Consider the following 21,926-nt stretch of genomic DNA (forward strand, 5'->3'; position numbering starts at 1 on the left):
CGGATTGGGTTGCCAACTGCGCGTGGGGAAATTCCTGGGAGATTTTGGAGTGGAGGCCATATTCCAGGGCAGCCATTTTCTCCACAGGGTTGGACCTCAGTGGAGAATCTGGGAGAGCTCCAGGTCCCGGCAGGAGGGTGGCAGCCATAAAGTGTCGCTGCCCTGTGTGGAAATGACCTTGACGTGGCCCTTCTCAGCCCACCCGCGATGCAGTTCATCAGTCAAAGAGCTGGATAAATGCGCAGTGCCCTTCTCCATACCCTCAAGCACACAGGGCAGTGCCAGGCGTTGCAGCCTTGGGCCATACTGTCTACCCTACAGGGTTGTTGTGAATATCAAGAAGAGCTGTTTTCTTTACCCTACTTAGCTCTACCTTTAAGGAGTCTCAGCATGGCTTAGAAACTTCTTTCCCTTTCTCTGCCCACAACAGACATCTGGTGGGGCTGAGAGAGTTCTAAGAGAACTGCGCCTGGCCTAAGGCCACCCAGCAGGCTTCACATGGAGGAGCGGGGAAACAAATCAGTTCACCAGAGTAGAGTCCACCGTTCATGTGGAGCAGGGGTCAGCAACCTGCGGCTCTCCAGATGTTCATGGACTACAATTCCCATGGGGGGTGGGGGGGGGGGGGGGTGGGGGGGGGGGGGGGTGGGGGGGGGGGGGGGTGGGGGGGGGGGGGGGTGGGGGGGGGGGGGGGTGGGGGGGGGGGGGGGTGGGGGGGGGGGGGGGTGGGGGGGGGGGGGGGTGGGGGGGGGGGGGGGTGGGGGGGGGGGGGGGTGGGGGGGGGGGGGGGTGGGGGGGGGGGGGGGTGGGGGGGGGGGGGGGTGGGGGGGGGGGGGGGTGGGGGGGGGGGGGGGTGGGGGGGGGGGGGGGTGGGGGGGGGGGGGGGTGGGGGGGGGGGGGGGTGGGGGGGGGGGGGGGTGGGGGGGGGGGGGGGTGGGGGGGGGGGGGGGTGGGGGGGGGGGGGGGTGGGGGGGGGGGGGGGTGGGGGGGGGGGGGGGTGGGGGGGGGGGGGGGTGGGGGGGGGGGGGGGTGGGGGGGGGGGGGGGTGGGGGGGGGGGGGGGTGGGGGGGGGGGGGGGTGGGGGGGGGGGGGGGTGGGGGGGGGGGGGGGTGGGGGGGGGGGGGGGTGGGGGGGGGGGGGGGTGGGGGGGGGGGGGGGTGGGGGGGGGGGGGGGTGGGGGGGGGGGGGGGTGGGGGGGGGGGGGGGTGGGGGGGGGGGGGGGTGGGGGGGGGGGGGGGTGGGGGGGGGGGGGGGTGGGGGGGGGGGGGGGTGGGGGGGGGGGGGGGTGGGGGGGGGGGGGGGTGGGGGGGGGGGGGGGTGGGGGGGGGGGGGGGTGGGGGGGGGGGGGGGTGGGGGGGGGGGGGGGTGGGGGGGGGGGGGGGTGGGGGGGGGGGGGGGTGGGGGGGGGGGGGGGTGGGGGGGGGGGGGGGTGGGGGGGGGGGGGGGTGGGGGGGGGGGGGGGTGGGGGGGGGGGGGGGTGGGGGGGGGGGGGGGTGGGGGGGGGGGGGGGTGGGGGGGGGGGGGGGTGGGGGGGGGGGGGGGTGGGGGGGGGGGGGGGTGGGGGGGGGGGGGGGTGGGGGGGGGGGGGGGTGGGGGGGGGGGGGGGTGGGGGGGGGGGGGGGTGGGGGGGGGGGGGGGTGGGGGGGGGGGGGGGTGGGGGGGGGGGGGGGTGGGGGGGGGGGGGGGTGGGGGGGGGGGGGGGTGGGGGGGGGGGGGGGTGGGGGGGGGGGGGGGTGGGGGGGGGGGGGGGTGGGGGGGGGGGGGGGTGGGGGGGGGGGGGGGTGGGGGGGGGGGGGGGTGGGGGGGGGGGGGGGTGGGGGGGGGGGGGGGTGGGGGGGGGGGGGGGTGGGGGGGGGGGGGGGTGGGGGGGGGGGGGGGTGGGGGGGGGGGGGGGTGGGGGGGGGGGGGGGTGGGGGGGGGGGGGGGTGGGGGGGGGGGGGGGTGGGGGGGGGGGGGGGTGGGGGGGGGGGGGGGTGGGGGGGGGGGGGGGTGGGGGGGGGGGGGGGTGGGGGGGGGGGGGGGTGGGGGGGGGGGGGGGTGGGGGGGGGGGGGGGTGGGGGGGGGGGGGGGTGGGGGGGGGGGGGGGTGGGGGGGGGGGGGGGTGGGGGGGGGGGGGGGTGGGGGGGGGGGGGGGTGGGGGGGGGGGGGGGTGGGGGGGGGGGGGGGTGGGGGGGGGGGGGGGTGGGGGGGGGGGGGGGTGGGGGGGGGGGGGGGTGGGGGGGGGGGGGGGTGGGGGGGGGGGGGGGTGGGGGGGGGGGGGGGTGGGGGGGGGGGGGGGTGGGGGGGGGGGGGGGTGGGGGGGGGGGGGGGTGGGGGGGGGGGGGGGTGGGGGGGGGGGGGGGTGGGGGGGGGGGGGGGTGGGGGGGGGGGGGGGTGGGGGGGGGGGGGGGTGGGGGGGGGGGGGGGTGGGGGGGGGGGGGGGTGGGGGGGGGGGGGGGTGGGGGGGGGGGGGGGTGGGGGGGGGGGGGGGTGGGGGGGGGGGGGGGTGGGGGGGGGGGGGGGTGGGGGGGGGGGGGGGTGGGGGGGGGGGGGGGTGGGGGGGGGGGGGGGTGGGGGGGGGGGGGGGTGGGGGGGGGGGGGGGTGGGGGGGGGGGGGGGTGGGGGGGGGGGGGGGTGGGGGGGGGGGGGGGTGGGGGGGGGGGGGGGTGGGGGGGGGGGGGGGTGGGGGGGGGGGGGGGTGGGGGGGGGGGGGGGTGGGGGGGGGGGGGGGTGGGGGGGGGGGGGGGTGGGGGGGGGGGGGGGTGGGGGGGGGGGGGGGTGGGGGGGGGGGGGGGTGGGGGGGGGGGGGGGTGGGGGGGGGGGGGGGTGGGGGGGGGGGGGGGTGGGGGGGGGGGGGGGTGGGGGGGGGGGGGGGTGGGGGGGGGGGGGGGTGGGGGGGGGGGGGGGTGGGGGGGGGGGGGGGTGGGGGGGGGGGGGGGTGGGGGGGGGGGGGGGTGGGGGGGGGGGGGGGTGGGGGGGGGGGGGGGTGGGGGGGGGGGGGGGTGGGGGGGGGGGGGGGTGGGGGGGGGGGGGGGTGGGGGGGGGGGGGGGTGGGGGGGGGGGGGGGTGGGGGGGGGGGGGGGTGGGGGGGGGGGGGGGTGGGGGGGGGGGGGGGTGGGGGGGGGGGGGGGTGGGGGGGGGGGGGGGTGGGGGGGGGGGGGGGTGGGGGGGGGGGGGGGTGGGGGGGGGGGGGGGTGGGGGGGGGGGGGGGTGGGGGGGGGGGGGGGTGGGGGGGGGGGGGGGTGGGGGGGGGGGGGGGTGGGGGGGGGGGGGGGTGGGGGGGGGGGGGGGTGGGGGGGGGGGGGGGTGGGGGGGGGGGGGGGTGGGGGGGGGGGGGGGTGGGGGGGGGGGGGGGTGGGGGGGGGGGGGGGTGGGGGGGGGGGGGGGTGGGGGGGGGGGGGGGTGGGGGGGGGGGGGGGTGGGGGGGGGGGGGGGTGGGGGGGGGGGGGGGTGGGGGGGGGGGGGGGTGGGGGGGGGGGGGGGTGGGGGGGGGGGGGGGTGGGGGGGGGGGGGGGTGGGGGGGGGGGGGGGTGGGGGGGGGGGGGGGTGGGGGGGGGGGGGGGTGGGGGGGGGGGGGGGTGGGGGGGGGGGGGGGTGGGGGGGGGGGGGGGTGGGGGGGGGGGGGGGTGGGGGGGGGGGGGGGTGGGGGGGGGGGGGGGTGGGGGGGGGGGGGGGTGGGGGGGGGGGGGGGTGGGGGGGGGGGGGGGTGGGGGGGGGGGGGGGTGGGGGGGGGGGGGGGTGGGGGGGGGGGGGGGTGGGGGGGGGGGGGGGTGGGGGGGGGGGGGGGTGGGGGGGGGGGGGGGTGGGGGGGGGGGGGGGTGGGGGGGGGGGGGGGTGGGGGGGGGGGGGGGTGGGGGGGGGGGGGGGTGGGGGGGGGGGGGGGTGGGGGGGGGGGGGGGTGGGGGGGGGGGGGGGTGGGGGGGGGGGGGGGTGGGGGGGGGGGGGGGTGGGGGGGGGGGGGGGTGGGGGGGGGGGGGGGTGGGGGGGGGGGGGGGTGGGGGGGGGGGGGGGTGGGGGGGGGGGGGGGTGGGGGGGGGGGGGGGTGGGGGGGGGGGGGGGTGGGGGGGGGGGGGGGTGGGGGGGGGGGGGGGTGGGGGGGGGGGGGGGTGGGGGGGGGGGGGGGTGGGGGGGGGGGGGGGTGGGGGGGGGGGGGGGTGGGGGGGGGGGGGGGTGGGGGGGGGGGGGGGTGGGGGGGGGGGGGGGTGGGGGGGGGGGGGGGTGGGGGGGGGGGGGGGTGGGGGGGGGGGGGGGTGGGGGGGGGGGGGGGTGGGGGGGGGGGGGGGTGGGGGGGGGGGGGGGTGGGGGGGGGGGGGGGTGGGGGGGGGGGGGGGTGGGGGGGGGGGGGGGTGGGGGGGGGGGGGGGTGGGGGGGGGGGGGGGTGGGGGGGGGGGGGGGTGGGGGGGGGGGGGGGTGGGGGGGGGGGGGGGTGGGGGGGGGGGGGGGTGGGGGGGGGGGGGGGTGGGGGGGGGGGGGGGTGGGGGGGGGGGGGGGTGGGGGGGGGGGGGGGTGGGGGGGGGGGGGGGTGGGGGGGGGGGGGGGTGGGGGGGGGGGGGGGTGGGGGGGGGGGGGGGTGGGGGGGGGGGGGGGTGGGGGGGGGGGGGGGTGGGGGGGGGGGGGGGTGGGGGGGGGGGGGGGTGGGGGGGGGGGGGGGTGGGGGGGGGGGGGGGTGGGGGGGGGGGGGGGTGGGGGGGGGGGGGGGTGGGGGGGGGGGGGGGTGGGGGGGGGGGGGGGTGGGGGGGGGGGGGGGTGGGGGGGGGGGGGGGTGGGGGGGGGGGGGGGTGGGGGGGGGGGGGGGTGGGGGGGGGGGGGGGTGGGGGGGGGGGGGGGTGGGGGGGGGGGGGGGTGGGGGGGGGGGGGGGTGGGGGGGGGGGGGGGTGGGGGGGGGGGGGGGTGGGGGGGGGGGGGGGTGGGGGGGGGGGGGGGTGGGGGGGGGGGGGGGTGGGGGGGGGGGGGGGTGGGGGGGGGGGGGGGTGGGGGGGGGGGGGGGTGGGGGGGGGGGGGGGTGGGGGGGGGGGGGGGTGGGGGGGGGGGGGGGTGGGGGGGGGGGGGGGTGGGGGGGGGGGGGGGTGGGGGGGGGGGGGGGTGGGGGGGGGGGGGGGTGGGGGGGGGGGGGGGTGGGGGGGGGGGGGGGTGGGGGGGGGGGGGGGTGGGGGGGGGGGGGGGTGGGGGGGGGGGGGGGTGGGGGGGGGGGGGGGTGGGGGGGGGGGGGGGTGGGGGGGGGGGGGGGTGGGGGGGGGGGGGGGTGGGGGGGGGGGGGGGTGGGGGGGGGGGGGGGTGGGGGGGGGGGGGGGTGGGGGGGGGGGGGGGTGGGGGGGGGGGGGGGTGGGGGGGGGGGGGGGTGGGGGGGGGGGGGGGTGGGGGGGGGGGGGGGTGGGGGGGGGGGGGGGTGGGGGGGGGGGGGGGTGGGGGGGGGGGGGGGGGGGGGGGGGGGGGGGGGGGGGGGGGGGGGGGAGGGGGGGGGGGGGGGTGGGGGGGGGGGGGGGGGGGGGGGGGTGGGGGGAGTGGCGGGGGAGGGGGGGTGGGGGGGTGGGGGGGTGGGGGGGGGGGGGGGTGGGGGGGGGGGGGGGTGGGGGGGGGGGGGGGGGGGGGGGGGGGGGGGGGGGGGGGGGGGGGGGGGGGGGGGGGGGGGGGGGGGGGGGGGGGGGGGGGGGGGGGGGGGGGGGGGGGGGGGCAGGCAGCGCGACCCTCAGCCGACTTCTCCCGGGGACGAGCCGAGCCCAACGGGGAAGCGTGTTAAGCAGGGGCGGGGGGAGGGCGCCGTTCCTGGGACCCCCTTCCCCCACCCCACCCCGAACACGTGTGCATGGGAACAGGCGCCTTTGTCTGCGGGGGCGGGACGCGTGTGCGCCGCCGGAGCCTCCCTGCCACCAGTCCACCCCCCCTCCCGCCGGGCCCGGTCCGCTCCGCTCCTCCCCGGCAGGATCTGAGCTCACGGGGGGAGGCGGCGGCGGCCGCTGAAGTCACATCCCGGCTGGTGCCGCCGCCGCTGCCGGCTTCTCAGCTGCTGCTGCTGCCGCCGCCGCGGCCGACGGGAGGATGGAGGGGCGGGCGGGCGGGCCGGACGGCGGTCACATGAAGAGGAGCCCGTGACTGACCCCCGCGCCGCCGCCGCGCTCCAGCCTGTCTGCCGAGGCCAGGTCGGGGATGGGGGTCGAGCGGGGCGGCGGCGGCGGCGGCGGCGGCGGGGGGGGGGGGTGCAGGACGCCTGCCTGGGTTCTCCGGCGGGGTGGGGGCGGGGGGCGAGTCCGGACTCCTCGCCCCTCGCAGAGAGGATCGGGCCCTTTTAGAGCCTCCCCCCACACCCCAATCCGTCCGTCCGTCCTAACTTTCGGAGAGCCTTTTATCTGAGCCCCCCCCACCCCGCGCTTCACATTTGATGCGAGAATCTCTGTCCTTCCTTCCTTCCTTCCTTCCTCCCCTCCCCTCCCCCATGGGATCGGTTGCGGGGGGGGAGGTGATTTCTGCTTGGCTGGTGGTCCTGGAGGGTGCTCGCGCTCCCCCCCCGCAAAGACTTAGGCGATGTTAGAAAGGGGCCTTTCTTCTTCTCCCCGCCCCCCCCACCGCCCCCAGGTCCTCCAGATGTGCAGATGATGGCTGAGATTTGTGGCCTTTTTCTTTGCATGTCTCCACCCCCATTTAAATGCCCCATTTCTTGGTCATTCTTCCCCCGTCTCCACCCTTCAGGCTGACCCCCCCCCCCCGCTTCCTTGACGCCCTTCCTGTTTGTGTAAGAGCAGGGGTGCCTTGCCTCTGAGCATGCACAGAGCCACTGCTGAATTGTTCAGGGGGGTGATGCATTCTCTTCTGGGGTTCACTGGTCAGTCTGTGCTGAGGGGGGGGGGGTTTGCTGGCTTCCAGGCAGATGTGTGGACCCAAGCAGTTCCTCTCTGGCCAAGCTCTCCCCCCCCCCCCCCACCCTATTGAGCCACACTGAAACCCCTTCCCCTTAGACAGGCACAGGAGGATTGTTTCAACGCAAGTGCGCCTTGAAGGTCTCCCGGGCACATTTGTAGTGGGCGCAGGTGTGGCGATGTCCGTGGTGGCGAACCTTTGGCACTCCAGATGTTATGGACTACAATTCCCACCAGCCCCTGCCAGCATGGCCAATTGATGGGATGGGAATTGTAGTCCATAACATCTGGAGTGCCAAAGGTTCGCCACCACTGGGCTATGTCCTTCTGTGCTTTCACAGAATGGGTCTCTGGACCACCACCACCCGCCCTGCAGCTCCCCCTGCATAATCAGCCCATCATCAGTGCATTGAAGCCAGCGTTGCCCGCTCTGACTGGCAGCCGCTCCCGGCACCCACAGCCTGAGCCTTTTTGAATGGGGTTGCCAGTTATGGAACCTGGGCCCTGCTGCTGCCAACCCCTGAGCCACCACGGCCCCTCCCTTGCAGGAAGTTGTATAGTGGGAGGGGCAGAGGAGGCTGTGGGGGGGCCTCCCAGATTTCTGTGGGACTTGCATGCAGGTGAGAGAGCAGAGATGATGGGGGGTGGGGTGGGGAAGGAGGGCAGGATTTTCATGGCTGCAGCATAGGGCTGACGGCAGATATTGTTTTCATCCCACAGGTGACTCGGACCCCTTCCTGCCTCCCCGGCCATGTCCACAGAGAGCTCCCCCTTGCTCAGTTACAGGCTCTTCCAAGTAGCAGGCGAGGTGGCCATGCCGGGGTCCACTCAGGAAGAGGCCCCCCTGGTTGTGGGGGTCGGGGGCTTGGCCTCAGGGGGCCCCCACCCCGACCCAGCCCGGCAGCTGTCCACCTTCTTCGGGGTTGTGGTGCCGACGGTTCTGTCCATGTTCAGCATCGTTGTCTTCATGCGCATCGGTGAGTGGCGCTCAGGGATCAGGGGGCAGCGGCCTAGTCCCCTGGGGGTCCCTGACTTGGCCCAACCTGGCGTCTCCTCCCTGGTCTGCCATTTGCCAAACATTTCCATTCTTTCTGGGATTTGCTCGTGGTGGGCAGGGCGTGCCGTAGTGCAGAGACCCAACACATGGGGGCGACTGTGACACACGGGGCAGGCAGACGAGTCCCTGCGGAGAGGGCTGTGGAGGGTGGGAGCGTTTGGCCCCCTCTCACTACCTCAGCCTGGACCTTACTGAACCCCCTCCCCATAAACATGTCTGGGGGGCTGCTGGGGATGTTTAGACGGGGATGTTTAGATGAGGGACCCGCTCTAGTCATACATGAAGCAGGGAGGTCTGCCTTATGAGCCAGTGGGCTTGTGCCCAAAGAATACTCACCCACCCACGCACTGCTTCGCAAGTGATGGGGGAAGACCCTCGTGTTCAGACGTGGATCCGCTACTGCTCTCGGGGGGGGGGGGGGCTCTTCTTCTCCTGCGTACTGATTCTGATGCCCGCATCTCTCTCTTGAAGCCTGCAAAGGAGTGAAGCGCTGCTTACGAGACCCCGAGTGGCCTGAGTTGAGCAGGTGTGGGGGCGGGGGGCGCCCTTCGGCCCCTCAGGCTGTGCCAAGGGGAGTCCCAAGGAGCACTTGGCTCAGAGGTGGGATCCAGCAGGTTCTCACCAGTTCCCGAGAGTGGGTTACTAATTATTTGTGTGTGCCGAGAGGGAGCTGCTAATTGGGTCTGCTTTTCCGTTAGAAATTCCATTAGGTCCAAAAATCCTAAAGTCCTGTTGTTTCCTATGTGGCTGGTTAGCGAAGGTAGAAAACGGGATAATTCTCCCTGTTGGGCTGTTTTAAAAACATGTTTTAGAAATACGGTGAAATTCCTTGTTTAAGGAAAGTCTCCTTCTTTTGATTTCTAGAAACAAAATTAAGTATTTGAGAGTATTAAGCATTTGACAGGCAGCCAATTAGAGGAGAAGTCGTTGTTTCTGTTGGCAGCAGACGATAGGACTTGCTATAATGAGTTTAAATTATGGACAGAAAGATACCAGCTGGAAATTAGGAACTTTTTTGTTTACAGTAGGAGTTTTTTACAGTAACAGAGAAATCATTAATGCCCCGCCCCCGGAATGCCCGGCCACGCCCCCGTCGTGCCCCGCCCAGCCCCATTGGCGCTACGCCACTGTTGGAATCCCACCACCGTGGGAACCTGTTACTAAAACTTTTGGATCCCACCACTGACTTGGCTGTCTTGCAAAGCGGCTCTTCAGGGCCAGCCGTTGAGAGTGCAGTGTCTGGCCAGGGGAAAGCCAGCTTCCATGTCCGAGGCCTTCCTCCTCCCTGGCCTCCTGCTTGCAGGCCCCCAGAAGTGACCCACCCTCTCTCCCCTCCCTCACCCCCGCCTGCAGGGTTCGTGGTGGGCCACGCCGGTTTCCTGCAGTCCCTCCTCATGCTGGTGGTTGCCTACCTCATCATCTCGCTGACCGTGCTGTCCGTCTGTGCCATCTCCACCAATGGAGCGGTCCAAGCAGGCGGGGCTTACTGTATCCTTTTTAGCCAATGGCTGGCTTTGGAGACCTCTCACAGGTTCCAATGCCTACTTGGTCAGTAAACTCATTGGATGGTGGCCTCGGACCAGTTACACACCCTCACTCAACCTGGTATACCTCACAAGATTGTTGTGAGGGTGGAAATTGTCGGAGACGAGTGGCGAACACACTGATTCAATGAGTAGAAGGTAAATGTTTATTAGGAACAACATTTGAGATCACACACACACACACACACACACACACACACACACCCACCCACCCCCGTCTGGGGTCTTCTTCTAAGTTTCTTTGCACATTAGACATGGCTGCTTCCAACACGGGACTCCTGGAAAGGGCGGCTCCACCTGCTGCCTCTGAAAACAGAAAGGAGCAGCAGTGGGCGTAGTGGTTAGGAACAGGTGCATTCTAATCTGGAGGAACCGGGTTTGATTCCCCGCTCTGCCGCTAGAGCTATGGAGGTTTACCTGGTGAACCAGATGTGTTTCCGCACTCCTACATTCCTGCTGGGGGACCTTTGGCTAGTCACAGCTCTCTCAGCCCCACCTGCCTTACAAGACATCTGTTGTGGGGAGAGGAAGGGCAAGGAGATTGTCAGCCCCTTTGAGTCTCCTACAGGAGAGAAAGGGGGGATATAAATCCAAACTCTTCTCTTCTTCTTCTTCTCTTCTTTGGGCAAGTGAGGAAGAGTGCCCTGGAACTTGTGCTAAGTGAGAACAAAGGAACATAAGAACAAGCCTGCTGGATCAGACCAGAGTCCATCTAGTCCAGCTCTCTGCTATTCGCAGTGGCCCACCAGGTGCCTTGGGGAGCTCACGTGCAGGATGTGAAAGCAAGGGCCTTCTGCGGCTGCTGCTCCCGAGCAATGACAGTAGGGCGCTTCCAGGTGTCACGGCATGCAGAGCCGTGGAAGTCAGACAGCCGTGGCCTCCGTGCTGTGGGGATGGGTATCTCTTCCCACTCTCTGCCTCCCTCTCTCAAGCGTCACCTTAACTGCTCCCTCCTCCCTGCTTCAGTCATGATCAGCCGGACTCTGGGCCCCGAATTTGGCGGGAGCATCGGGCTCATGTTCTTCCTGGCCAACGTCTGTGCTTGCGGCGTCTACGTTCTCGGCCTGGTGGAAGCCATTCTAGATGTCTTTGGAGCGAGTGAGTGCCAGGAGCCCTGCGAGGGGGCGACTGAGGGCTATCCCCCAGATGCCTGGGGAGGTCTGTTTTGCATGAGTCGGAAACGGGGGGGGGGGCACTCTGGCTCTTTCTGCTGTCCTGACTTCCTGTGCCCCTCCAGATGGGACTGAGGTCCCCGGCACAAAGACCCTTCCTCAGGGCTACCTGTACAGCTTCCTCTACGGCTCCCTCGTCCTCCTTCTGTGCCTCGTGGTGTGTCTCGTGGGGGCCCAGATCTACTCCAAAGCCGCCTTCTTCATCTTCCTGGTGGTCAACATCGTCCTCATCACCATCTTCGCCAGCTTTTTTGCCGTCTCCCCCCGCGAGGTGGTTGTTTCCCGGGACGGCAACCAGAGCTTCAACGCGTTCTTCACGGGGTTCAACATCTCCACCTTGAGGGACAACATGTACGGTAGGGAGGGGCAGGAGTGCAGGGAGGGAAGGACTGGAACCCCACGGCCCCGGGACATGGGTGGAAATGGCCTAGGAGCAGTAGTGGCGTAGGAGGTTAAGAGCTCGTGTATCTAATCTGGAGGAACCGGGTTTGATTCCCAGCTCTGACACCTGAGCTGTGGAGGCTGATCTGGGGAATTCAGATTAGCCTGGGCACTCCCACACACGCCAGCTGGGTGACCTTGGGCTAGTCACAGCTTCTCGGAGCTCTCTCAGCCCCACCTACCTCACAGGGTGTTTGTTGTGAGGGGGGAAGGGCAAGGAGGTTGTAAGCCCCTTTGAGTCTCCTGCAGGAGAGAAAGGGGGGATATAAGTCCAAACTCTTCTTCTACTTTCCAACCCCACGTAGAAATAGACATGACATTTGGAGTGTTGGTGTCTCATTGTTGCAGACACATGGACAGAAAAGGGTACAAAAGCCAGTGTTTTTCAAACAAATTGCCCCGCTGTCCCAAAGCCGAGTTCCAAAAATACGGGGCTTTAACAAGTGCATAGAAGTGTATTGTGCCACTTAGGTTTGGTTCTTAAATTATTGCCTAGAGCCGTGGTGGCGAACCTTTGGCACTCCAGATGTTATGGACTACAATTCTCATCAGACCCTGCCAGCATGGCCAATTGATGGGATGGGAATTGTAGTCCATAACATCTGGTGGGGGGGGGGGGGGGTGGGGGGGGGGGGGGGTGGGGGGGGGGGGGGGTGGGGGGGGGGGGGGGTGGGCCCTGCCGGGGGGGGGGGGAGGGCGGGGGGGGGGGTGGGGTTTCTAAAAACTGGCAGTCATGTTTTGAGGGAGGAGTAACTGGTGGGACTCCTAGATTCATTTAGAGATCTTTGTGATTGGGACTGTCCCGCTTGCGTGAGTGAGAAGTGTGTGTGTGGGGGGGGGGGGCGGACGGACTGCAAACTACAACTGAAGGCTGCTGAGAAAACTGCCCAAGTTGTTCTTTGCAAAAAAATGCAGAGAAGGGCTGGGGGGGGGGAGGTGCGGGCGTGCTGATGGATCTGAGAGGCGAGGCCCTTACCCGTCCGAGGCCTGAGTGACCCAGCTGTGGCCTTTCTTCCCCTCTCCTCTGCATTCCCAGCCATGTACTCCCGCGATTATACCACCAACAACATGATGTCCTTTGCCACTGTCTTCGCGGTGATGTTCAACGGCTGCACGGGCATCATGGCTGGCTCCAACATGTCAGGTGAGGCTTGTGATGTGGGACGTTGCGTCCAGGGCAGCCGTGGCCCTTGCAGAGGATCGTGGCGGGGTGGGCGGCTGGGGAGCAGGGCTTGCAGAGTCTTACAGCGACCCTTCCTCTGTTATGTTCCTCCTGCAAAGGGGAGCTCAAAAACGCCAGCAGTTCCATCCCAAAGGGAACCATCGTTGCTGTGGTCTACACCTTCGTGATCTACTTCCTCCTCTTCTTCATGACCAGCTTCACCTGTGACCGGTGAGTCAGGAGTGGCGGGGGGCAGGCCAGGCCTTGTTGCCCCAGAGGGAGAGGTGAACATTGTAATTCTCCTGGCAAGCAACCTGGGCAAGAGGTTGTTTTGTGGCCTCTCAGCTTACTGAAGAATAGCGTGGGCACAGGTGCCCAGGTAGGAAGGCGAGGGCACTTGAGCTACCTTTTGCACAGTGGGCAGCCTGAAGGTTGGCTGAGCTGGCAGGGCAGGTGGGTCTTGGTAGAAGCTGGAGCCACAGGAGTCACTGCGCATTTGGCTTCCTCGCAGGACGCTGCTGAAGGGCGACTACGGCTTCTTCCGGTCCATCAACATCTGGCCGCCCTTTGTGCTGATCGGCATCTACGCAGCCTCGCTCTCAGCCTCCATGAGCAACCTCATCGGCGCTTCGCGCATCCTTCACGCCTTAGCCAAGGACGACCTGTTTGGTGAGGCCGAGTTGCTCCCCAGACTGTCGCGACCCCCCCCACCTGAGCTCCGAGTTCCACCTGTGGGCACCAGCCGCTCTTTCTCGCTTCCCCCCTAGGGATGGTTCTGGCTCCGGCAAAGAGAGTTTCCAACGGGGGCAACCCCTGGGTGGCCGTCCTCTACACCTGGGCCCTGGTGCAGGTAGCGTTTGCTCCGCCTCCCTCTCCCCTCCCTCTCCGAGAGTGGCAGGTCAGCCAACTGCAAAATGTGGGGTGGGGAAACAGAGGCAGAAATCGACCAGTTTGTGTCCACTCAGACGTTTAACTGAGGCGGCCACCTCTGCGTCCGGGCGATTCCTCAAGTGGCGACCGTTGTTCAAAGGATCCGAGGGAAGACCGGAGGCTGCCTCCTGCTCCCGGGTCAGACCTCCCCCTCCCGGCCACTCAAGCCTGGCTCCCTCTCCTTTGACTGGACGCTGGCCTCCAGGCAGAGAAGAGGCCTTTCCCAGCACCTGAGTCCCAGACCTGCTGCCTGGTCTTCACCCTCCTCCCCTGCGGAGCTGTCTTTGGCTCTCGTCCCTTCAGGCAGCAGGCGTTGGCCAGCCTGTGCTGCCCCAGCTCCTTGGCCGGAGGTCTGGCCTGGGACTTTCTGTGGGCTAAGCAGCCCCTTGACCACTGCGGTCCAGGGATCGGCCTCCCGCGTGCCCTTGACCCCTCCCCCTCCCCCCCTAGCTGGTGCTGCTGGTCGGAAAGTTCAACACCATTGCTGGCATCGTCACCGTCTTCTACCTCGTGGCCTACGCCGCTGTGGACTTGGCCTGCCTGGCTCTTGAGTGGGCGTCTGCTCCCAATTTCCGGTGGGTGGAATTCAGGCTCGTGCTGGGGGTGGGGGTGGGGGTTGTGGGCTGGGGGGGAGCGAGTTCCACGCAGAGGTCCCTCGCAGGCCACAGTTGCTGAAGTGCTGCCGCTTGCCTCTTCCTCGCCAGGCCCACCTTCCAGGTCTTCTCGTGGCACACGTGTCTCCTGGGAATCGCCTCCTGTCTGGTGATGATGTTCCTCATCAGCCCGGCCGGGGCCTCGGGCAGCCTGGGCCTCATGCTGCTCCTCCTGGGCTTCATTCACCTCCGGTCGGCCGCCTCCTCCTGGGGCTACATCAGCCAGGCCCTCATTTTCCACCAGGTAGGAACCCCGTGCCTTCGGGAAGGCTTGTGAGGCGGGCGGGCGGGTGGGTGGCTGTCAGCAGCGTGGAGGAGAAGGCGCCGTTTGGGCCAGGAGCAGGTCTGAGCAGAAAGGACTTGGGGGCGGGGATGCAGCCAGCTATTTATTTGTTTAATGACATTGTTTAATGACATTGAAAATGCTGGGGGGAAGAATTAGGACTAATCAAAGGAAACACTTCTTCACGCAACGTGTGATTGGTGTTTGGAATATGCTGCCACAGGAGGTGGCGATGGCCACTCACCTGGATAGCTTTAAAAGGGGCTTGGACAGACTTATGGAGGAGAAGTCGATGTATGGCTACCAATCTTGATCCTCCTTGATCTCAGATTGCAAATGCCTTAACAGTCCAGGTGCTCGGGAGCAACAGCCGCAGAAGGCCCTTGCTTTCACCTCCTGCATGTGAGCTCCCAAAGGCACCTGGTGGGCCACTGCGAGTAGCAGAGAGCTGGACTAGATGGACTCTGGTCTGATCCAGCTGGCTAGTTCTTATGTACTTATGTTCTTACACCTGCCCGCCCACCCCCCCCCAACAACTGGAGAGGCAAAGCTGTTAAAATCCTCCTCCTCCCCTCCCTTTTTATTACCACAACAACCCTGAGAGGTTGGCCATGCCGAGGGTGTGAGACAGTCGCCCAGCAAGCTTCCAGGGCAGAGTGGGGATCTGAACCCCAATCTTAGTCCAGGCGCCAGCTGAACAGGGTGGGCTGGAGCTGAGCGGAACCTGTAAGAGAGGCCCTGCGGACACCTTAAGCAGGAGCAGCAGGAGCATAGGAGGTTAAGAGCTCGTGTAATGTCTGTCTGGAGGAACCGGAGTTTTGATCTCCCAGACTCAGCCGCGCAAAGGCGTGGAGGAACTTATCTGGGGAATTCAGATTAGCTCAAGGCCTCCACGCCAGCTGGATCGAGCCAGCATGGGCTAGTCACAGCTTCTCGGAGCTCTCTCAGCCCCACCCACCTCACAGGGTGTTTGTTGTGAGTGGGGAAGGGCAAGGAGATTGTCAGCCCCTTTGAGTCTTCTGCAGGAGAGAAAGGGGGGATATAAATCCAAACTCTTCTTCCTCCTCCTCACATGGGGAGCGTCTTAGTTGCCTTTTAAGATGTATTCCCCACCAGACTAACCAACCAGAGCAGCACTTTGCGCCATGGTCTCCCTTCAACCAGTTCTCCCTGGACCACACGCGGGGGCCTCCTGAGTGGCCTCTTCTGGCAGCCGTTCGCTCAGGACCAGCCTGGATTTGCTCCTGCTACAGAATGGCTTCAGCCGCTTCCTCCAGGCCACAGAAGGAAGCCAGACTCGCCCTGCACAGAGCACTCCCAAGTTAAGCCCACGCAGGGCTCTCTGTGCAGACTGCTGGGTCAGGGATGGGCCCTCCAGCAAGGCTGGATCCCGGCTTCCTCCTCATCCCACCCTCAGGACCCCGCGCCCCGTCCCACGCCCTTCCTTCAGCCGGCAGGTATGCAGGCAAGAGCCAGGCCTCTGGTTAGGTCCACAGTGTGGCATTTGAGATGAACGCAGGGGGCACACGTGCCTCCCCAGGGGCAACTCTCAGAAAACAGAGGTCAGGGGGGATATAAATATATAAAACAGAGAAAGGGGGGATATAAATCCAAACTCTTCTTCTTCTTCTCTTCTTAAGGGCAGCTGCTTGGAACTGGAGTTAAAGGAGAGGCCATCTGAACAGAAGCGGGGGGCGGGAGGGGGGCGGCATTCACCAGCACAGTCTTCCTGGCTGCACCAGCACTGGGAAGAAGCCGGTCTTCTTGGTCTTCACGGCTCTTCGCCCTCTTTGGTCTCCCTCCCAATAAAAACAGGTCCGGAAGTATTTGCTTCTCCTCGACATCCGGAAGGATCACGTCAAGTTCTGGCGGCCGCAGATCCTCCTGATGGTGGCCAATCCCCGGGGCGGATCCCAGCTCATCCGGTTCATCAACCACCTCAAGAAAGGGGGTCTCTTCGTGCTGGGCCACGTGGAAATTGGCGACCTGGGTGAGTAGCCGCAGCCCCCTCCCCAAATTGGCACACGCTCGTAAGCCACGTCGTCGGGGGGGTCCTTTTGAGTTCTGGAATACCTACAGGCCTAACTGGCCAGCCACTGACCCCCTCGTGCCTGCTCTCTCACCCGTGGGTGTGGCTTTTGATTGGCTGCTTGCCCCTCGTTCCTCCCCTTGCAGACACGATGCCCTCTGACCCCATCCAAGCCCACTACAACTTCTGGCTGAGCCTGGTGGATAAGCTGAACGTGAAAGCGTTTGTGGACCTGACCTTGTCTCCTTCGGTTCGTCAGGGAACGCAGCATCTGCTTCGGATCACTGGCTTAGGTAAGGGATGGAGAGAGGGGGAAACGATGCACGCGTGGTGAGCACTTCTGCACATGAGGGAGGGGGCTGGCAGGTAGTCCTAGAGTAAGGGAGGGGCCAGGTAGCAATCCACACCAGCCTTCCACCCAACCTGAACCACAGGGTAGGAACGAGGGCCAGAGCAGGTGAACTCCAGCTGAGCAAATTTAGCTGTCTGTGACTAGAAGGAGAAGAAGAGTTTGGATTTATACCCCCCTTTCTCTCCTGTAGGAGACTCAAAGGGGCTGACAATCTCCTTGCCCTTCCCCCCTCACAACAAACACCCTGTGAGGTGGGTGGGGCTGAGAGAGCTCCGAGAAGCTGTGACTAGCCCAAGGTCACCCAGCTGGCCTGTGTGGGAGTGCCCAGGCTAATCTGAATTCCCCAGATAAGCCTCCACAGCTCAGGTGGCAGAGCTGGGAATCAAACCCGGTTCCTCCAGATTAGAATGCACCTGCTCTTAACCTCCTACGCCACTGCTGCTCTTAGAGTCAGTTAGCCAAAATCCGTGCAGGAATATTGCGGAGTCACCTATCTTCATGCCTCTGTTGGGCCCACAAAAAGAATGGAGGAGGGATTGCATCATAGTGCCTTGTGAGTGACGGGACTTCAAGGGCTACAGTAGCCAGACAGCTGGAGAAGGTTCTTCTGGGTTTTCTCCGGGGTCTTCTTTGCTTCTGCAAAACAGCCTTCTGTCACTGGGGTTCTTGTCTGTTTTCCTGTCCAGGAGGGATGAAGCCCAACACGTTGGTCCTTGGTTTCTATGACAACTGTGTCCCTGAGGACTACTTCCTGCAGGACCCAGCCTTTAGCCAAGCCCGGGAAAATGACGAGTTCGGCGTGGATCTGGCCGCTCTACAAGCTCACTTCTTGCCCGTGAGAGAAGGGGGCGGCCGGAGGGCCTTGAGTCCAGCAGAATACGTCGCCGTCATCTCCGACGCTGTCAAGATGCACAAAAACGTGTGCCTGGCCCGCTACTTCCACCTTCTGGAGAAGGATCTGCCCTCCTCGTCTTCGAAGAGGCGCTCAGAAGCCTACTACATCGACGTCTGGCCCCTCAACCTCTTGCGCCCGGACACACCCACCTACGTGGACATCTGCAGCCTGTTCCTACTCCAGATGGCCTGCATCCTGACCATGGTCAGCTCTTGGAAGGCCGCCCGGCTCCGTATCTTCCTCTGCGTGGAGTCCGGGGACGTGGGCTGGGTCAGCAAGGAGGAGAAGTTGAAGGAGCTGCTGACCAAGCTGAGGATCAAAGCGACCATCAAGATTGTCACCTGGGACCAAGTGGTGGCCCTTCAAGGTCACCAGCCGGCAGACGGACAGATTCAGGATCACGAGCAACCAACTTCTGGGACAGATCAGCTGCCTCAGTGTCCCCCTGGGAAAGAGGCGAAGGAGGACTTCCTGAACACGGCCACCTTCCACGTGACAGACGAGTACTTGGCCTCTGTCAACAGCCTGCTGCTCAGGCAAGGGGGCCGGACGGCCGTGCGGTTCCTGTACCTCCCCCGCCCTCCGGCAGACACCTCTCAGTATGAGTGCTACTTGGAACAGCTGGAGATCTTGACCACAGACCTGGGGCCAACACTACTCATCCACGGGCTGACACCGGTCACCTGCACTGAGCTTTGAGGGGCGGCAGGTTGGGACTGGAGGGTGGATAAGGTGCCTTTGGGTGGGTGGGTGGCAGGCAGAGGTGCCGCTGGGGAACGGAGTGAATGAGGAGTGGGAGTCTGTTCAAGGGGAAAGGTTTGCGGGGGGCAGCTGGGAGATCCAGGCTGCCTCCTTCTTGTCAGGGATCTTCCCCACAGTTTGGGAAGGCTCTTTGTGGCTGCCACGTGTGGCAGAAGACTTGGGCGTTCCACACTGATTGAGCTACGGTGTTGTTCCTCACGTTTTGGGATGGGCGCTGCTGCACAACTCTCTTTGCACCAGGATTTGTCCCATGGAGCTGTTGGGCGCTGGAACCCTCGGGCCCACTGACTTTTTTCCTCCAGGACCCGAGGGCAAAGGGGGGCGGGCGGTGGGGACCCCAGCAAGAGTCAGTGAGCCATGCCCTCCTCCCCTTCACTGCAGCTCCAGCCTCTCAACTGTTAAGGATCAAATTGCAGGGGGGATTCCTTCAGGGGGGATTCTTGCTGCCTTGCTTCCAAGACCTCCACACCAAAGCTGTCTCAACCCACCTCCCCAAAAGTCCTTTTGTCATTTTGAATAGGGGGAGGGGTTTCACTGAAAGACAGTGGCTGAGACAGCACAGAACCTCCAGGAGGAGGCTTGGCTATGCTTCTCCGTGCATCCTACATGGGGCCGTGATCCCTCTAAGCTGAGCCGTCCTGAAAAATACCTTCCCTGACCAGGAATTCTGTTGTTGCCAGACTCTGGCTGCCTCATTCCTTCCCCTGCCCGCCCCCCTTAGTTTTCTGCACATATTTTTAGGCTCTTTCCTTAGAGAAGTGTGTCTGTGTGTGAGAGAGGAGGGTGCCTTGACAGCATTCCCCAGGGAGCCTGGGCCTCTCTTGCCCCCTCACCTATTGACTCTACTAACCATAATTGCAAATAATTGGGGGGGGGAAGGGGGGGCTGTTCCCTAACTCAGCAGGGGACTGTTGCTCTTCCTGCAATAACCAAACACACCACTTCCTAACCTGCTTCACTGCACGCCTCGGCCTTCCCAGGTGCTTCTACTAATCTCACGGGGTGACTTACATTTTAGCTAAGGTGCCTCTATTGCGTGGGTGACCACTAAGGGGTGGGGGGGGGGGGGACCAGCCACTAGCTATAACTGGAGCCGCTTTGGGGTTTAACCAGGGGCTTTGGGAATTAACATAAATGGTGGGGAGATATAAAAAGAGGGAGGGGGATAAAGGGGGGGGCTCAACTTTTGTAACGAACGTGTGCAATAAAAAAGTCACTTGCGGGATGCAATGGGGGGTCATGTCTGGTTACTAAGAAAGCGGAGGGGGGGGCTCCTGGGTTCCCTCGGACTGTGCAGTTGTGGGGCTTGGGCAGGGCCTGGGCAGGGGGGCTTGGGCATGGGTGGGGGGCACGGCTGCGCCCTCCTGCCTTCCCTGCAGAGGGCGCTGTGCGTGGGCCTGGCAGGTCCAGGGGAGGGAACACGTGGCCACCGCCCTTTCGGTTGCCAGCCTCCAGGTGATGCCTGGAGTTCTCCTGGAACCACAACCGGATCCCCTCCGGGCTCGCTCCCCTCCACCCCTATTCCCACGAGGTAGAAACCCGAGCAGTGGCCTCCCTGCAGGGCTGTTGTTGCCAGCCCACCTGGGACCCCCGCAAGGCCAGACCAGTTTCCAGGAGGGGGAGGGAGACTACAGGCCTCCCCCGCTCCTAGCCCGGACCAGCTCGGAAGTCCCGCCCCCCCGGCTTGACACTCCGGATGCGACGCGGCTGACAGGGGCTGTCAACACGAGCACTTCCTGTCCGCTTCCCTGCAGGGGCTGAAGAATCGCTTGGAAGGGGAGGCTGAGCGCCGCTCTGGCCCGTGCGTCTCTATGGCCAGGTGGGTGTCGGGGAGGCCCGTTCGGAATCTCGCCCGCGTCACGTGACGTCTGCCAGCTCCACGCCTCGAGTGGGCGGCCGCGTTGGGTTGGGGGGCGTGGCTTCTGGGGGGTCCTCCACAGGGTCCGATGATCCCCCCCCCCTCCTCCGAAGCAGCCATTTTCTCCAGGGGACCAGGCGTGGGAGATCTCCCGGCCCCACCAGGAGGTTGGCATCCCCCTTATTGCAGCTAAGTGCCCTCTTCGTTTGGGGGCGGGGCGGGGGCGGGGCCTGGTGGGGCTCGGAGCACGCGGGAGGGGCCCCCTCCGGGGTTCTTGGGGATGCCATTGGGCACAGCCACAAAGTGGCAGCCACTGGGGGCGGGGCCACACACCTGCTGGGGAGAGGGGGGATCTAAACAGAATAGAGCAGCTGCCACTCAAACAGTGGCTGATCAGGGCTTCAGTGGGCAAGCAGAAGCCCTGCTGGCTGGGTGCGGGTGCGGGTGCCGGTGCGGGTGGGCCCATTTCCTGTGCAAATCCCTTCTCTCAAGTTTGCTCTTTGTGTCTCTCTAGGATGCTGCTGCTCTCTGATGTGCACTTGGGCCTGCCCTCCCCGGTCCCTCCTGACCAGCTGGCCCTCGTCTCCGGCTCATACCACTATTACCACTACGGCTGCGATGGCGTGGACGATCGTGGTTGGGGCTGCGGCTACCGGACGTTGCAGACGATATTCTCCTGGCTAGCGGAGGCTGGAGCAGAAGGACCCGTCCCTTCCCTCAGGGAGATCCAGCATGCGCTGGTGGAGATGGGAGACAAGCCCCCTTGGTTTGCCGGATCCCGGGAGTGGATCGGCACTGTCGAAGCTGCCCTCTGCATGGACCACTTCTATTCTGTGCCGGGCAAGCTTATCCACGTTCGCCAAGGCAGAGACTTAGAAAAGGAACTGGAGACCTTGCGTGCTCATTTCCAGGGAGGCGGGGGCCCTGTGATGGTGGGAGGGGAGAGAGACCACTCTGCCAAGGCACTGTTAGGCGTTTGTTCTGGTCCCAAAGGACCCCGTCTGCTGGTTCTTGATCCTCACTATTATGGGACGACCCTGACCCCGGTTGACCTGCAAGAGAAGGAGTGGATATCTTGGAAAGAGCTCCGTTTCTTTGAAGACAGCTCCTTCTACAATCTCTGCTTGCCCCAAGCCAGGACAAGAGGGCACCTTTGCAAAAGCATATGATGCCTTGGAAGGGAGCTCCTGGGATCCTCCTAAGGGGGTGCCCCCCACTTGATTTCCGGGACTTGTTGGCACAATTGTGAATGGGTAAGGATGTTCCTGTTACAGAAGCTGGTAATTACGTAGGTTTTTTTCTCCGTGGAATTCTGAGCCAGCACCGGTTCCGGTCTCTCCACAGGATGTGAGAAACTGAGCCTGTGAACCAAGAAACACTGAATCCCAGGCCAAGCTTCACTAGGAAGTAGGAGAGGCCCTGGCCCAGCCACACCTGGGCAGTGGGTGAACATTTGGAAACTATTTGGAAACTGGTTCTGGTGGGTTTCCCGGGGGGCTGCGTGGCTGTGGTCTGGTGGATCTTGTTCCTAACGTTTTTGCCTGCATTTGTGGCTGGCATCTTCAGAGGTGTCTCACAGAGAAAAGTCTGTTTCACAGCCACAGATGCAGGCATAACGTTAGGGACAAGACCTACCAGACCACGGCCACACAACCCGGAAAACCCACCACAACTGTTTGAAAGCTGATACAAATCCAAACCCCAGCCCACTGATCAATAGCCAGGTGTGTGGAATCTATGTGATTGCCAACCAATTCATCATGAATGGTTACTATCAAATTGTTAGGCTGGATGTGATTAAGTCGCCATCTGTAATCTGATCTATATTTTTTACTTCTTAATGTATTTTATTAGTATTTATTTTGTTATGGAATAAACAAATATGAATATGAGACTTTTGTTCCTTATTAAAAAGCTGCATACCTCTACAAGTTGTCAAATTAAATGTTTTCACTAGG

At 66.4% G+C, this 21,926-nt stretch overlaps 3 protein-coding genes across 8 annotated transcripts; all 3 read left to right on the forward strand.

Annotated features, from left to right (window-relative positions):
• Positions 1 to 4,663: 4,663 nt before the first annotated feature.
• LOC125444523 (glycine-rich cell wall structural protein-like) lies at positions 4,664 to 5,539 on the forward strand (the record flags this gene model as incomplete). The annotated part of the gene is made up of 1 exon (XM_048516993.1): positions 4,664 to 5,539. A coding segment is annotated over one exon (876 nt), but the record flags the coding sequence as incomplete, so codon positions are not given.
• A 118-nt stretch (positions 5,540 to 5,657) lies between these two features.
• Positions 5,658 to 19,260, forward strand: SLC12A9 (solute carrier family 12 member 9). 2 transcript variants are annotated; one of them, XM_048516948.1, is made up of 14 exons: positions 5,658 to 6,116; positions 7,551 to 7,807; positions 9,241 to 9,375; positions 10,398 to 10,529; positions 10,669 to 10,959; positions 12,081 to 12,188; positions 12,326 to 12,437; positions 12,718 to 12,875; positions 12,974 to 13,056; positions 13,587 to 13,711; positions 13,841 to 14,033; positions 15,888 to 16,062; positions 16,248 to 16,394; positions 17,140 to 19,260. In XM_048516948.1, the coding sequence occupies exons 2-14, from the start codon at positions 7,582 to 7,584 to the stop codon at positions 18,045 to 18,047; spliced, it is 2,793 nt and encodes a 930-aa protein (XP_048372905.1). In that variant the 5' UTR covers positions 5,658 to 6,116; positions 7,551 to 7,581; the 3' UTR covers positions 18,048 to 19,260. The 2 variants fall into 2 exon arrangements, with proteins under 2 accessions (XP_048372905.1, XP_048372907.1); XM_048516950.1 differs by lacking the exon at positions 5,658 to 6,116 and adding an exon at positions 7,132 to 7,450.
• Positions 19,261 to 19,830: 570 nt separating this feature from the next.
• Positions 19,831 to 21,860, forward strand: UFSP1 (UFM1 specific peptidase 1 (inactive)). Of its 5 annotated transcripts, none has more exons than XM_048516982.1 (2): positions 19,831 to 19,929; positions 20,483 to 21,860. In XM_048516982.1, the coding sequence occupies exons 1-2, from the start codon at positions 19,922 to 19,924 to the stop codon at positions 21,135 to 21,137; spliced, it is 663 nt and encodes a 220-aa protein (XP_048372939.1). In that variant the 5' UTR covers positions 19,831 to 19,921; the 3' UTR covers positions 21,138 to 21,860. The 5 variants fall into 5 exon arrangements, with proteins under 5 accessions (XP_048372939.1, XP_048372938.1, XP_048372940.1 ...); XM_048516981.1 differs by lacking the exon at positions 19,831 to 19,929 and adding an exon at positions 19,937 to 20,135 and having other exon boundaries at positions 20,461 to 21,860; XM_048516983.1 differs by lacking the exon at positions 19,831 to 19,929 and adding an exon at positions 20,026 to 20,135.
• Positions 21,861 to 21,926: the final 66 nt, after the last annotated feature.

The sequence above is a fragment of the Sphaerodactylus townsendi genome, linkage group LG15 (assembly GCF_021028975.2).
Source record: "Sphaerodactylus townsendi isolate TG3544 linkage group LG15, MPM_Stown_v2.3, whole genome shotgun sequence".
In the NCBI taxonomy this organism is placed as follows: Eukaryota; Metazoa; Chordata; class Lepidosauria; order Squamata; family Sphaerodactylidae; genus Sphaerodactylus; species Sphaerodactylus townsendi.